Here is a 16,548-nt window from a genome sequence, read left to right on the forward strand (position 1 = left end):
TTAACAAATAAGGATATATATAAATTATAATTAAAATAAATGAAATTTAAAAATTAATATTTATGATGAACTTTAATAATGCAGGATGCATGTGTGTGCAGTGGCATAGCATGGGTGTCAGCCACCCGGGGTGGAGGAAAATTTTGCCGCCCCCTTATTTAGGTATAAGTAATGAAAAATTCCGTGCTCATTTCAATCAGTCCGAATCGTCGGTGCAACAAAAATATGAAATGAAATGGTTCAAATTTTTACAAGATGATATTATTATTTATTGTGAAATTTTGCCACCCCCTAAAAGTGCCACTCCCACTATGCTATGACACTGTGTGTGTGTGTGTGTTTATTTATTTATTTTGTTAAATGCTTTTTTTTTCACAATAAGTTTTACTATAGACTATTTAGCATAATTTTGTATTTCTATTTCAGTTACATTGTTTGAATTAATGGTTGTTAACAATTGGTTTATAATTATGAGTGGATATGCTGCTGTTAGTACTGAATGGAGTCGCATATATTTTATGATATTTTATATCATAACGATGGTAAATTTTTATCACAATATATTCATATTTTTATGAGGTTGTTTATAATATCTTATTGCTGTGTTTCTCAACCTTTTTAAGCCCATGGACCAGTAAAGTACCAGAAAAAAATTCTATGAACCACTATGTTATGTAGGCCTAATTTTTCAATTTTTTTATTTGGGTATTAACATTTGGGATATACTGTGCCATTTATAATATAATAAATTTAAAATCATGTTTTGGATTCATATGGAAACATAACTAATGAAATTGGAAGTGAACTATTAAAAGTGAATCATCATTGAACAAAGTTTTAATCTCTAATAATTTAAGTCTATCTGCAGACCAAATCATCATGGTCCATAGGTTGAGAAACTCTGTCTTATTGTATTATATTTAACTCTTAAGTGACTATTATATCAGCTATTATAATCACTTAACTTGTCTTGCACTAAAATACAAGAAACTGATGCCAGAATAGATAAAATATCATTAAAATAATGTTTTACTTATTTCATAAACTATATCAAATATTCTAAATTAAAATTTTTACATAGACAAATGAAAAGAATCAAGATCAGTTTTTGGTATTTTAGTTTTCATTTTTAAACGTTTTAAATAAACTGGAAAATTTAAATTGCTAAAATAAATATTTGAGATATTATATGATATTTATATGTAAGTTTTTTGAATGCACAGTGTTTTTTTTCTACTTTTGTTCATATATATCTGTACAATCTAATCTTCTATCGTTGATAAGTCTATTTTCTATATACAGAATGATTCAAAAGTGATGGATAAAACTTTACATGGTTTCAATTATCCAGTTTACAGTAAAAAATGTTAACATACCTCTGTCCAATTCTCAAAGATAACCAAGTTACAGGGAAAAGTCTTTATTTTAAATCATTTACAGTTTAATTCTAGTAGTACTGAAAAATAACTAAAATAATTAATTCTTGAAGACAAAGTCCTTCCCAAATTAAGAGATCACCATTTATTGTGTTCCAGACATTACATTTTTGGCGACTGACCTTTCCTTTTAGGCTACTAGCCGCCAAACTGCTTGGCGGCTAGTAGCCTAAAAGGAAAGGTCAGTCGCCAAAAATGTAATGTCTGGAACACAATAAATGGTGATCTCTTAATTTGGGAAGGACTTTGTCTTCAAGAATTAATTAATTATAATTATCACCATCGGACGAAGATTTACAAACTAAAATAAATAAAGGAAGCTGTGTATTCTGTTACAATTCAAAACTGTAATCAGTCATTTCATTGAATTCGTGAAACTATTGCAGAAATATGTCAAATACCTGAACATCATAATGTACAGTACATACTGCTATTTTCTGTATATTATCAGCCTAATATTGTCCAATAAAATCCATCCAGTATATTAAATACTGATGATTGAATATTTTTGTCAAAAGAAATATATTCATATGAAAGTCTTAGAATATTAACAATTTAATTCAAAAAAGAAAATTGTGTACTTTATTCAATTATTTCTAAAAAAATAAAAAATTTTACATATATATATAATAAATTATATATATATATATCATTTGAAACAAGAAATTACAAATTACAATGAACAGTTTTATTTAAAATTTTAAATAATAGAAAATTTATAAAAATTATTTTCTATAAATGATCAAGACAAACTTTCAAAGTTATCTCTTGAAATATTCATTAAAAAATTTTAATGGATTTCTTATGATATTATGCCATTAAAATCTCATAAATAAAGTCAAATAATAAAAAAACAAAATTTTAATAATGCAAAATGTATTATGATGTATAGATATTTCAATAATCATGAATATCTATATCATATGCATAATAAAATGATTCAATTCAATTCAATTCATCTTTATTTGTAATAGGCCTTGGCCTGTTACAAGGGGAGTTATGATCAACATTCATTAAATAAACAGTTACATAGTTACAAATTTTTTAACAAAATTATACAAGTTATAAATAGATTTTAACTTAGCCACATGAAAAAACATATACATTTCTTTTTCCGAGGAGCACTCATTTAAATTATTTAAATCGAAACTTTGTCTTAGCACTATTGCTTTTTCGCATCCACAGACCAGATGAAATTTAGAGAAGTTTTTTAAACACCTCGGACATTCAATTTTAGAATAAATATAAATCTTGTTTTCAATCGTTATTACATCATTATTAAGGCGAAGCTGGACGAAGAACCTCTTAACACCAAAGGGGAGATTAAACAACATGTAATTATTAATATTAGGGTAGTCCAGTATTATATTATATGGAATCGGCATCTTTCGTGTCCGGATATCCTCCACATCAAGTATCAATGAATTCTCCATTACATTTCTAGTAAGCTGTCTACATAAATCTCCACTAATCTCCGGAAGGTGTATAAACGGGCCCATCGAAAATCCAAAATTATTAATTACTCTAGTCAGGTGACTTACCCAGTTCTTTCTCGATTCGATTCGTAATGATTTCCTATATAATTGGTTCAAAAGACTAAACAACAACTGCCCACTGTCTCTCACCTTCATTAAAAATTTTACACATCTCTTAACCAACATTGACGTCATTCTGAATCTATTCAACTCTAATCTTAGTATGCTTCCAGGGATTTTATAGTCCAGTAAAAACACTCTCCGTATGAACTTATTTTGAATCGCTTCTAACTTCTGATATTTTGGCAAACACCAAATTGGGGCTGCATAGCTTGTTGCATTTACAATTATTGAATTAAACAGTTTAAATTGCGTTTGGGTGTTTTTTAATTTAATTTTTGAAAATAACATTCCTATACTTCCTATTAACTTATTTGCCTTGACCAGTGACATTTTGACTTGTTTTTCAAAGGACAACATAGGGGTTAAGATTACCCCTAAAAACTTTATTTCATTGACTATTTTTAATTCCTCTTTATTAATATAAAATGACATGTTCCTCTTTGAAAGCTTAGAACCATTTCTAAACACCATGATAGCCGATTTCTTCGGATTAATATTCAATTTTAATTTATTAAAATATAACATTGTTTGCTGAATTTTCCTCCGTAGAGCAGCAGCAGTGGGGGCGATTATCACAATATCATCTGCATAGACAATGGAGTGAACTATATTTTCTTCAATCAAGAATCCATCCTCTTCCCTTTCAAAACTGTTATTTAAATCAAAAGTATAAAAATTAAAGAGGTGGGGGGACCATGGGTCACCCTGTAACAGCCCACGATCTATCCTAAACGGCGCCCACTGCGTGTCTTCTTGTCTAATAGTCGCTTCATAGCTTCCAAATAACAATCCTATCATTTCTACCATTAAAGTCTCCGCTTGATAGTATCGCATTTTATTTTGAAGGTTTTTAATATTTACTGCATCATATGCCTTCTCTATATCTAGGAATAAGGCGAAAACTTTCTGTCTCTTCTTATACAGCTGAATTTGTACAATGGCCATTAACACAAATAGAGCTAACTGAGTCCCACCTTTTTTGACAAAGGCAAACTGCGTGGGATTCCTAAGATTTTCTCTGTCAATCCATGCAATAAACCTGGAAAGCAGCACTGATGTAAACAGCTTACGAAACGTCGGTAATAATGCAATGGGACGGTAATTGCCAGGTATTAACCTTTCCCCTTTCTTGTATAACATGAAGAATATTACTTTGTTCCAGTCAACTGGAACTACTACTCTTGAATAAAAGCCATTATATTGTCTTGCAAGATAACTAAGTATAGATACTGGTAAATTTTTAATTAATTTATTAGGAATATTATCTATACCTGGTGCTGATTTCACTTTAAGTTTCGCAACGCATCTTTGTAATTCCTGGACACTAAACACTTCTTCACTAGTTTTTACCTCAGTATAAGATTCTTCCACATAAACTTGATCCATTTTATTACGATAATCGGCTGAGAACCCTTCAAAATACTGTAGCCAACTAGTGTACGGTACACAACTTGGCTCTCGTAAATAACCAGTGGGTCGACGAAAATCATTTATGATATCCCAGAATACTTTCGAGTCCTTAGCTTCTATCAGCCTATCGTTAAGTTCGGATAAATATCTTTTCTTTTTTGCCTTCACAAAATTCCTGTACCATCTTTTGTTCTGTACATATTTCTTCCAGGCTGCTTCTTGATTTGTTTTCCTAAACTGAGCTAAACTCTTTTGCTTCCTTATCTTGTAGTAGTAACATCTATTGTCATACCAAATCTGTTTAAATCTCCGTGGTTCACATCCCTGCCTGTACTTTACACGACACGCATCTATTATCGCAATTAGATTCTCATAATTATCAATCGGTCTGTGGAGTGATTCTTGGACTAATATCTCCTCAAACTTTTTTGGCAAATCTTGTGACAATTTCTGTTTATCAAACCTTCTACTTCCCAACGATCCCGCCTCTTTATGTTTCTGTAGTTTGTTCTGGCAGAACTCCACTCTTGGACTATCTCCGGACAACAACAACTGTACTGGAAAATGATCTGAGTGATCAAGGTCAAGAATCGACAACTTTATACACTTACTAAGCATCTCCTCTGAACAAATGATATAATCTATGACTGACTTGCCAGTGTGGCTTATAAACGTATATTCCGCTGGAATATCTCCGGTAAATCTCCCATTTAGCATAAAGAAATTATTTTCACGTGTAAAATTTAACAGTACTTCTCCATTATTGTTCGACACTCTATCCTTCGATATCCTCGCATTATCAATTCTCAAACTTTTTCCTTTATATATCGTATCCAGTTTGTCGCCTATACGTCCATTAAAATCTCCACCTAACACCCAAAGGTCGGAATATATTAACCATTGGTTGATTTTTTCTTGTATCTCTACAATATGCTCTATAGCAGCTGACGATGGGGATATATATACTAGAACGATTCCCAATCTCGCTTCTCCCCACAACAATTGTAGCCTCTGGTTTAATTCCACCAAGGCGAATATAAAACTGGAAGTAATATGTGTTTGCACTAGTTGACCAAACGATTTCTTAATTAATAGTAACAAGCCCCCAACTGGTCGACCAAATTTTTGTGGCTTTTGAGCATTACTATATAGAATCCAAAACTTATCTTCTAGGGGTCTCTTCCCTATCTTATTTATATCTGGTATCCAAGTCTCTGTGAATCCCATTACTTCATGCGATTGTAAAAACTGCTTAACAGGGTCTTTATAGATTTTTTTAAAAAGGCCTTGGATATTCCAAAAGCTTATACTAATTTTGTCTAAGATAGCCTGAATATTTTCCTCGACTTGGTCTAGAGGTAACAAGTTTAATGAACTCTCCTGGTAGAGATTACTATTTTCCTTAATATTAGTCAGTTTTTTAACATCAGATTTTAACCTCTCCTGTTCCCGCCTCTCTCTATCAACAGTCTGGCGACTCATAAAAAATAATTAATCTGTATTACTTCTTCCGAATTTAAATCATACGTAAAGATATTACCATCTTTTATGAAGCAATCGTCTCTAACCTTTATTTTATGTCCCTTTGCTTTTTCTTGACTTATCATCGAAGTTAATTTTTTCCTTCTGATCCTGGATCTCTTACATAGATCTGCTATAAATAGAGGCTTTCCCTTTCCTGTACCTGACAATTTTGACCTCTTTTTCCAGAACTCTCGCAAAATCGAGTTTCTCTCATAGATAGAACTTAATATAATTTTCACAATAGATTTATCATCCCCGCCCGACACTCTGACCAAACTATCAGGCAAACAGTCAGGTAATTCTAGTTCGTTCTTAATATAATAATTAATTTCATCCGCGAGATCGTTTGTCTTAAACGGGAAGTTCAGGACTATAATATTATTCTTTACTTTCTCGTTTCTCAAAGAGTCAATTTGAAACTCCAGCTTACCTTGCAGTTGTTTACCAGACTTAACTAACTGGTCGAGGTCGGTCACTCTCTGGAAGGCTTTATCCAATTCTTCTTTCAGTTTTCTATTCTCTTCCTTTAGTGAGGTTACTTCTACTTTTAGTGAGGTTACTTCTACTTTTATCGTACTTAAATCTGAATTTAACTGCATAAACTTTTCCTGAATTAACTCGTATATTCCTTTTAAAGTATATTGGGTCTCTTCCGTTTCACATTCGTCCTCTTCCGCGGCCACTGCAAAGTAGTCTTGAATGTTTGAATCTCTCACTATCCCACTTTTAGTTATAGAAGGGATTTCTACAATTTGTTCTTGTTCACCCTGCATCAGATTCAATAACTCATCTCCACTCTCTAATTCTTTCGCACTACCTTTCCGGGGTCTTCCACGCCTCTTACTTTGCATATCTGCACGATCAATCTCCTGAGGAGATCTAGCCAAAGGCCCAGGGTTAGACTCTATCCCCGCAATTTGCAATAAGCACATTATTAAACTTATTCCTAAAATATTTGTGTATTCGTGAACTTTCTGATACGCCATATTCAATTACTTTCCACAATACTACGATAAAACGTCACTTCTAGCCTCGCATAAAAAGTCACCAGCACCGTCCATGAATATCTATATCATATGCATAATAAAATGATTCAAAATTACATTAATTTATTCAATTTATTTTGTTATTAATTCAGGTGTTTTCAGTTGATTTTGTAAAAGATTATTATATTTTCTAATAAATAATTTATTAAAACTATTACATATTGTAAATTATAATAATTCTTGAATATTTCTTTATATAAAATTTTTAATCATGAACATATTTTTGTTCTAATCCATATTTAACTTTTTCATTTAGGTAGTTATAAATATTGTTATTGCTTTTGTATTGGAAGCATTTTTATTTAGAATTCAATATAAAAGGATGATGGGAGATATGGATAGTAAGTTTTTGTTTATTTAATCTTATTTATTTTAATAATAAATAATTAGATAGATAAAAGTTAAATTTCAAGGATTGAATGTTGTTTCAGTTTTAAAAAAAATTTTGATTGTCTTCATATTCTATTAATATGCGTAAATTACATGTATAAACATCTCAAAGCCCAATGATTATATTAAAGCTAAACAATTACCATATTAAATCAGGCTACTACTACTAATAACTATTAAATCTCAAGTAATTTGGCACTAGAGGTAGGTGTTAGGTGCCATCTACTTGTGATTTAATAGTTATTAGTAGTGGTAATGTAGCCCAATTTAATCCAGTAATTGTTTGGCTTTAATATGCATAAATTAGCCATTTGAAACTGTTAATTGATAAATAAAAACTAAATGAGATCATTATTACGGTAAAATAAATATCATTATTCTGGATATTCAACTCCATAATGTAAAACTTGAAAAGCACTGACACTAAAAAACAAATTTTTCAAGGAATCTAACAGATTATCATTTTTAAAAAAGAAAAAAGCGATTTTAGAAAAACACTATTATAATCTGTGTAACAGTCGAATCTGATGATTGGAGCTAATATCCTGAAAAAAATTTAATTCATGAATAAAAATGATCTGTTGGACTCCTTGGAAAATTTATTTTTTAGTGTCAGTGCTCTTCAGTATGAACATTCATGAAAAATTTTAAAATAAATATCAGTTTTTTATTCTTCTTAATAAACTCTATAAAATGTGTCATTGATTTAATTAATTTGTAAAACATTATTCTTTCTTTTTGTAAGTCAGTACTGATGATAAATTTCAAACTCTAAAAGTCAATCGTTTAGGCAAACCAAACTTTAATTATGTGATTGACACAAAAAAATTTAATCTATTTTAATAATTATAATTATTCACAAAAAATCTGTATGTAATATTTAATATGTCTTATATTCTTTAATTCTTTATGAATGTGAATATCTTCATTAATAAAGAATATTAAAGATTAAGAAATGTAGACAAACTAAAAGAAAATATATTACAGATAGTAAGAAGAAAAAACTTTATCTTACAATATATTAGAGAAACAAATAAATAAACCAACAAATATATCCATTTTGTTGGTTTATTAATATATCATCAGGATTTGAGGTGTATTATATTTATAGAAACAAATAAAATATTATATTGAGGAATATAAATGAAGATGATCAAGAGAAATTACTGAGTTTCTCTTAGATAAGTTTATGTTTTTTCAGTTAATATTTCTTTTGGTTCCAAAGAACATTACAGGCTCTTTCTTGAATTTTTATAGTCATTTGTATAAAAACAATAAAACAAATGTTTATATACTGATTATGTAGAATCTTGTCAAAATGAACAACAACATAGTGTTTATGATGTCACTAATAATAATGTTCTTAAAGGAAAGTACAGATAGTATACTATGTATTTTGAAATATCGTTCACTGAATTCATCTCCTGATTTAGACATATTAATTAATGTCCTGCTGTTAAGGTTAAATTCTTTTATTGTGATTAAAAAAGTTAACGTAAGGTTAACATGGCTTCTTTGTATTCTAAATCATAATGCACTAAGCCATGCCATATTCAAATTTTATTGACCACTCTTAAAGTTCTTCAGTGCTTCAAACTTCCATTGTCTGACTTTCTGAAATTTCTCCTTCAACCTATATCTCTATTTTGATAAGTGCAGGCTTCCTTCAACATTTAAAAAATGAACTATCCAATTAAAATCTCTTGAATTCTGTCACAAGAATACATTCTGGAATGTACAGTACATCACATTTCAAGCAGTTTGTTCTAAATCAAATCACAAGCATTCAAAGAGAAAAGTTTGTAAAACAGGATAATAAAGAGTGAATGTGTTTTTCATATTTATCATAGAAGAATAAAGAGTAAATTTAATGATAATATATAAGGTTTTTTTAATTATTCAAGTTTAGCATTATCATTTAGATGCTAAACTTGAATAATAATTATATTTTAACATGATATTCAAGTTTTGAATATAAATTTTAATTTTTTTTTTTCTTTTTATATATCTGAATTGTATTCCAGTACAGTTTATCAATGTAAATACAATAAAAACATTTATTGCCAATTTTGCTTGACTAATCCTTTTCCTCTATAAATCATAGAGATGACAATAGATATATGAAATGACAAATTTTATATAAATAAATTTACATAAAATTTATTTTTATTGTAGTATTAATAAAAATAATTTATTTTGGCTAGTATTTGTCCCAAAATCAGTATTGTTTAGAAAATTTACAATTTGTAGTTTTTAGTTTTATGAAACAAACATTACAATATGTACTTATAAATGAATGATTTCTTTTCTTATTGAATTTTTAAAAATATTTTTCTATGATTTCTGTTTTAATTATTCAAGGAAATAATTATTAACTAATCCCAATCACGTTAGCTAAGAGGGTTTCTGTGATTTTTTTTTTAGATATTTATTTGTAATTATTAAATGTTTTTTTGTGTTTTTAAAATATATATGATGGTGACTTAATGTAATGCGGTTCTTGGGATACAAAACATTCATATGAGGCTGCATTGTGAGAAGGAATTCTGTCTGCCACTTACACCAATACCATGTCATATGACAACCACTAACTGCAGATGGCAGCCTAATCTATCTCTAGTCAAATTACATCAAATTATTAAATTAACCTTTTTAGTCTGATAATTTGGCATTACTTAAAAATTGAATTTATGTATTGTTTATATATGGTAACCACTGTTTATCAACTTACTGTTCACCATACTCAGAAATCCCTAATGTTCACATTGTTCCAATTTTTTCTGTATCAAGACCCTTATGGGCCAAGCTGTATTTATGCACTGACAAGTACAAAATATAGGCACATTGAGTAAAATACTGTAAATTAAGCCAATTGATTTTAAACTACATGCAAGTATGTGTATAAGTGTGCTGGACATTATAAATTTAACTCACTAGTTTACATAAAATGAAATAATAAACCAGATCCTGCTGCCACTGGGTGCTAAATGGGTCTACAGGTTCTCTGCAATTTATGCAGGTCCACACTATCAAAGCACATTGCAGTATATCAAGTCACCAGTGTATGTAATTAGAAAAAATTCAAGAAGTAATGAAAATATTCAGCAGCAAAATGATAATGATATTAATTTTGAAAGTAGATACTAAATGTTAATGAATGTATTAAAAAATAAATAGTATGACAATCAATTCAATTAAGAAATAGTTTAAGTTTACATTTAAAGAAAAATGAATTAAATTTTTATTTATTTTTCAGAGGATAGTTTAGTTAAAGTTGATGTGTCTCTAACTAGAGATGAAATAGATTTTTGTTATGGAAAACTGAATCAGCCAATCAGTCATCTTATGGCCTATGCAGAAGATTTAGCCAGTGGATCTATAGTTTATCGTGGCACAAGAATGCGTACCAAATTTTCATTTAGTTTGAAGATGTATGCTGATGAAGCTAAAGTATGTAGAAATGATTTAATTTTTTTATTGTAGACAATGCTTATTACAGAAAATTATTTATTTGATTCAGCTTATGTTTTTATTTTCCCAAATATTTTACACTTTATTTAGTTTCAGTTCAACAATAAATATTTGAAAAATTGTGTTGTTCAATGAATTTTTTTTATTAAAAGATTTGATTCTGTTTATTATCATTTTATATATGTTACTGTTGAATTAGTTTTCTGATATAAAAAATGTGAAATTTGCATTGTATATGTTTATTTGTACACACAGTAGTTATGAAGAGATGATACTTCTAACATTATGTGCTATAAACAATTTTGTTACTTTGTAACAAAATAATACTGTCTTTTTTATGTACAGGGAACCACTTTATGGTATCCCATTGTATCATGAAAATATCACAATATAAATATAATAATAAATTAGATCAGATTAGATAATAGTATAAATTTTTATAATTTATTTCAAATTCCTTGGGTAAAAATTTGTTTCCTTCATTAGAAGCTGAATTTTACAACAAAAATATTAGTTTCATATAAAATACAAAAACAAAATATTAAAATATAATCAATGGGCTGTGTGTTTAAAAGATGACTTGAAAGGGGGTATGGGTTATACACTGATTTTAAATTGCAGTTATGAACTCACATCTATGAAGTAACAGCTGAACCATAGGCATGGAGCATATGGTAAAGAGGATTGTGCAAGGGTTTTATTTTTATTCTAGCAATTTTCTGTGAGGTTATTATTCTGCCTTGTGTGCTATACACATTAAAATAAAGTAATTTTTCTTTATTAGAATATAAGGTATGAATAAATTAACATTTATTTTAAACTGAAAAAGCTGCTTCTTAAAATCAATGATAGTGTGGTGATGGAAGTGTTTGAGAGTAAATTATTGTTTGGAAGGAAATCTAATTCCTTCATAATACCAGGCTAACTTTCAGGATTTGTATTCTTTCTGGTCACTATCTCTTGCTGATATCTGTATAAAAATTATCCAAAGTCATTTATTTTTAAATAAAATAAAAAAGTAAATTTCATAAGGAAATTTTGAACCTAAAATGTTTTATTTGTTATCAGATAATACAGTAGAGCATCATTATCCGAATACCGATCAACTGAAACATCAGTTAACCGAATGCGTTCCAGTCGGCAAATTCAAATTTCCGACAGTGCTGTGGTACTGAAATATTTGGCTGTCTTGGGCTACTCCAATATTATTTTTGTTGGTGTGTGTATTTTAGCTGGCAGCACTGGCACGACCATGAGAGGGCAACGAGATAAAATAACTCATTGTTGTTCTATGGGTACGTTCGTAAAGTCAAATGAGTTAAACACATTAGTAACGAATCGGTCAAAAAGTAGTAGTCTCGCTCAGTGTGCATTCTCTGCAGTGATGACATTTCGAATGAAACTCTAACGAAGTTCACGAAGGAAAGAGTTAGTTTAGTTCATTAAGAAAATGGCACCCAGTGATATCGATGTTTCTAAATCTACTTGAGTGTTTAAATTGTGAATTAAAAGGTGAAATGATAGAAATAACTGTCTACCCAAAGCAATCTAAGAAAAATATTTCGGATAAGGCTGCACTAGCAACATTCATATCTTTGATTTTAGAAACAGCCATTTAGTTATAAAAATCGGTCAAAAAGTCTAATGAAATAAGAATAATGATGACATCATTCTCATTTAACTCATTCGACTTTACAAACGTACTCTATCTCATTGATTGGAATGTTTTTGATACTAGATTAACTTCAGAAATATAATTTTTTTGTTTTTATATTTTTCAATATATTTATTTTGTTTGTGCAAATAAATAATTTTTAATGATACAATAGCCACGATTATTATTTTTAAAAAGTTTTCGTTAGGCTTAACATTGAATTTTTGTCAATGTGAAGTGACATGCAACAGAGAAAAATTTCAATGTGGGATAGGTTAATATATTTTTTCGTACATGATTGGTTATCTGAAAAATCAGGTAACCGAACATCTCCAGTCCCAAATTGTTTCGGATAACCGATGTTCTACTGTATATGTACATTTGTTTCCTGTAAATGAAGACATGCTTTACATACATGTACAAGATTTGGCAAATCATTTTCATTTTTTTCATACCATAAAACTTCAATTTAGTGCTAACATTTGTTCACTTCTGAAACTGGCACAAAATTGAGTGTAGAGCTAAACTTAAGTATTTTAAAAAATAACAATTATATATACCAAAAAATAACAATTATACTGTACATACAAATTTGAAAGTTGAAAGTTACATGCTTTAACATTAGTAATATCATCTGAAATGCAAAATCTATCAAAATGAGTTATTGTTATGAGGACCACAGAAAAATATAAGTTCAAAAGGGGCCAAAGGTCAAAAAAGGTTGAGACACTGGTCTATATTGTATGGTTGCAAACTAGTCAAAGTGCATACTGATTGTATGATGAATGCTTTTTTACTGAAAAAGATTTACCATACAATTAAAGTGAAGGGTTTTTTTATGTGCAAATGTTTGTATATTAATTGACGTATATACAATAATATATTTTTGGAATAGCTAAAAACCATCTTAAAAATTATAGTTGTAAATTAATCACAATTACTCCATATTTTTAAATGAAATAATAACTTAAGCAGTTTTTAAATTATTCATTATTTTATTATTTTGTTTGCAAAATAATAAAAAGCAGATACAGTCGATTCCACTTAATGGCATGGCATCAGGACCGGAGCTTTTCGGGGCTACAAAACAGCAGGGCTACTAAATGAACATCCCAATAAGTTATGCAATTGAGATATGATATATTGAGTTATGTTAAAGAGCTATGCTAATGCCTATTCTCACCAATAAAACAAACATCTGAGTGCAGTAAAACCATTTTTAATGACGAGATTATTTCTGTACAAAAAAATCATTGCAGTACAATCTAGAAAATGGAAAGATTTTCTTCTCATTGAGAGCTGATAAAGGAAATTGAATGAAAGTAGCATGTGGAAAAGCAAAAAATATCCAAATTCACGTCTCTTTTGTTTAGTTTTCCAAGAAAAATACTGTGCTAGCAGGGCTACTAAGCAGCATTTTGGGGCCAGTAGGTGAAGTATGCTTGCGTTATAGGATTTGATTCCATTCTTGGATGTTTTGTCCTAATACACGGCATGACCTGCTAACTAACAGGGCTAATAACTAGAATCGACCGTATATAATTAGTATATAACTATGTTACAGCCACATACTGAAATTTGTCATTTCAAGAAGGGCTAAGCCATTTCTTGAAGCACTAGCATATCCTGTAGTAAACATTTGTTTCAGAATCTTCTAGTTTTTCTGCTCACTTTTTGAAATGCTAAGCTGGTTTCTGCAGGCATTGAAATAAGTATTTTAGTGTCCTATGGGACTAAAGATGGCCAAAAATGAAAAAAAAATTAATATATGTGAAAGTTGCCATCAAGGATACTTGAAGCATGCAATGGCATAATGTTGTTAATGTCAAAAAACAAACTTCTCAGGAGAGGTAAAGACACATTTTTTAGTGAATTTCAATTTTACAATAAAATAGTAGAAAACTCACTAGGTTACAAATTCTCTGGAATATCAAAAAGATGTAAATATAAGCTGTAACATTTTAAGCACCAAAAGTCACATGAGTTTGGTGCTTAAAATTGAGTATGGAGTGTTTACAGTGCAAAAATACTTTTTTGCAGCAGAAAACATTGTGTTAAAATTCAGTTCTTCAATAAAACATTTAGAGAAAAATGGCATTTACATTATGGCATTGCATACTTCACCTATCTAAGTATCTACACATTGTTTCTACACTTCTGTACGTTGTATTCAGCTGCTTTGCTTTACACCATGTGCTAATAAACCATTAGACATTTCATAAAATGTATATCTCAGCATCTGTGTAATGAAAACAGACATCTGCAGAAACCAGGTTAACATCTTTAAAAAATTAGCAACAAGAGTTGCTAGATTTTTTTAAAAATGTTAACCTGGTAACCTGGTTTTTTAAACTTTTCCAGCTGTTATAAAAGTTTTTTTTAATAAAAACTTACATTATTAAGCAAAAAGTAAAATTGTGTTTGGACCATTTTGTTATAAAAATTTTTTTATATTTTTAATTACTATAAAATGGCAAAAAAAAGTTTAATTTTGGGGGTAGGGGGGTGAGTTTTATAAAAAAAAAAAAGTGTAAATGAAGATTATTAACATTAAGTCCTACTCCCCTGGAGACCTTTATCTCCCCACCCTCTCGACCTTTCACCATCAAAATTTAATAGCATCAATGCCATTAATACACAAAACTCCCTGCAAAAGTTCATAAATTTCTAACAAAAAGCATAAGTGTTATTAAGCTTCAATTTGGGTAAACAAAATTGTGCTTCCCATACATACTGACATCCAGACATAAAGGAAAAAAACCTCTGACATTTTTTGCATTTTTTGATGTTTCAAGGTGCTCAAGTCTAAAAAATTTTTAAATCTGGGGACGACATATTTCAACTAATTGCCATACTTTTGAAACCTCTGTTATATATAACAGCCAGGAAACCAGGAAAATAAAAATGATCAGAAAAACTAAACAGATTCTGAAACTTTTTTACAAGATGTGCTAGCACTTCAATAAATAGCTAGGTACTACTTGAAATAGAAAATTTAAGCCGTAGCTATGACACATGTATAAAAAATTCATTGTATACTGCTTCAAAATGAAGTTTTGTCGTCTTTATTATAAAGTTAGTAATATCTATTTTTTAGTTCGTGGAATTAATAAACATTAAAACAGTTTTAAATTATTTCAATATACAAATTAAAATTTTATGGTAAATTATTTCAGACTTGGTTAGAAGCAGCTGTCCAAGAAGAAGAAAAACACAAACGAGAAGTTTTATCAACTTTTGCCAGCAGACAAGAAAATCTAGAGTCCACGCCCGATTTATCTAATCACCATAGAACAGTCACTATGTGAACAATGTGGTTCCAATTTCAGAAATATGAAATTTGGTTATACATATTTTATATTTTTATTGCAATAGTTGTATATAAATATATGTATTATATTATATATTTTTAATTATGTATATAGAAATAATTTAATAATCTGTTGATTTATTTTTGTAAATGACGACAATCAGAGTCACAAAAGATACAAAATTAGTTATCACTTTTTTAGATATAAAAATATCTTTTATATAATTAATATATAACAATATTGTTTATATAGCTATAAATTGTCAAAATATTTAATAAAAGTTATAAAAAATTTGTGTCAAATTGTTTCTAAAGGCATTATTGAATTATTTATTTTAAACATTCACTAATTTGAAATGAATTTCTAGAAAGAGTTAATCATCATTTAATTTTGTAAACACAAGTAAATCAATTTTCTATATTTGAGCCATTCAAATCTCAAGATATCTGTCTATTGCTGTTTCTTGGTACATTTTGACTCAACTATATTACAAATAAATTTAAATAGAATGAGCAGTAATTTATTGTGACTTTGTCACAGTGCTAGGCTGCAATTTTTCATCACAATACTTTCAATTTTAGTAGTGTCTTGCCCTGTACATAATACTTTTCCTGTTAACAATAAAGTCATGCCAGTTTTCTATGTAACTCCATTCAGGAGAAAATTTCTTAATTGAAATAATGTGACTTCCAATTCAAATTGGAAGTT

The 16,548-nt window shown here is 29.2% G+C and overlaps 1 protein-coding gene across 1 annotated transcript in view; it reads left to right on the top strand.

Annotated features, from left to right (window-relative positions):
* Positions 1 to 16,147, top strand: part of LOC136984393 (two pore calcium channel protein 1-like) — a 59,701-nt gene extending 43,554 nt beyond the window's left edge. Inside the window, exons 21-24 of the mRNA XM_067281361.1 lie at positions 427 to 542; positions 7,271 to 7,355; positions 10,661 to 10,854; positions 15,706 to 16,147. Of these exons, the coding sequence (XP_067137462.1) occupies positions 427 to 542; positions 7,271 to 7,355; positions 10,661 to 10,854; positions 15,706 to 15,837 (527 nt within the window). The 3' untranslated portion in view covers positions 15,838 to 16,147. The remainder of the gene's footprint in view (positions 1 to 426; positions 543 to 7,270; positions 7,356 to 10,660; positions 10,855 to 15,705) is intronic.
* The last annotated feature ends 401 nt before the right edge of the window (positions 16,148 to 16,548 follow it).

The sequence above is a fragment of the Centruroides vittatus genome, unplaced genomic scaffold, assembly GCF_030686945.1.
Source record: "Centruroides vittatus isolate TY-2023 unplaced genomic scaffold, ASM3068694v2 contig_918, whole genome shotgun sequence".
NCBI lineage: Eukaryota > Metazoa > Arthropoda > Arachnida > Scorpiones > Buthidae > Centruroides > Centruroides vittatus.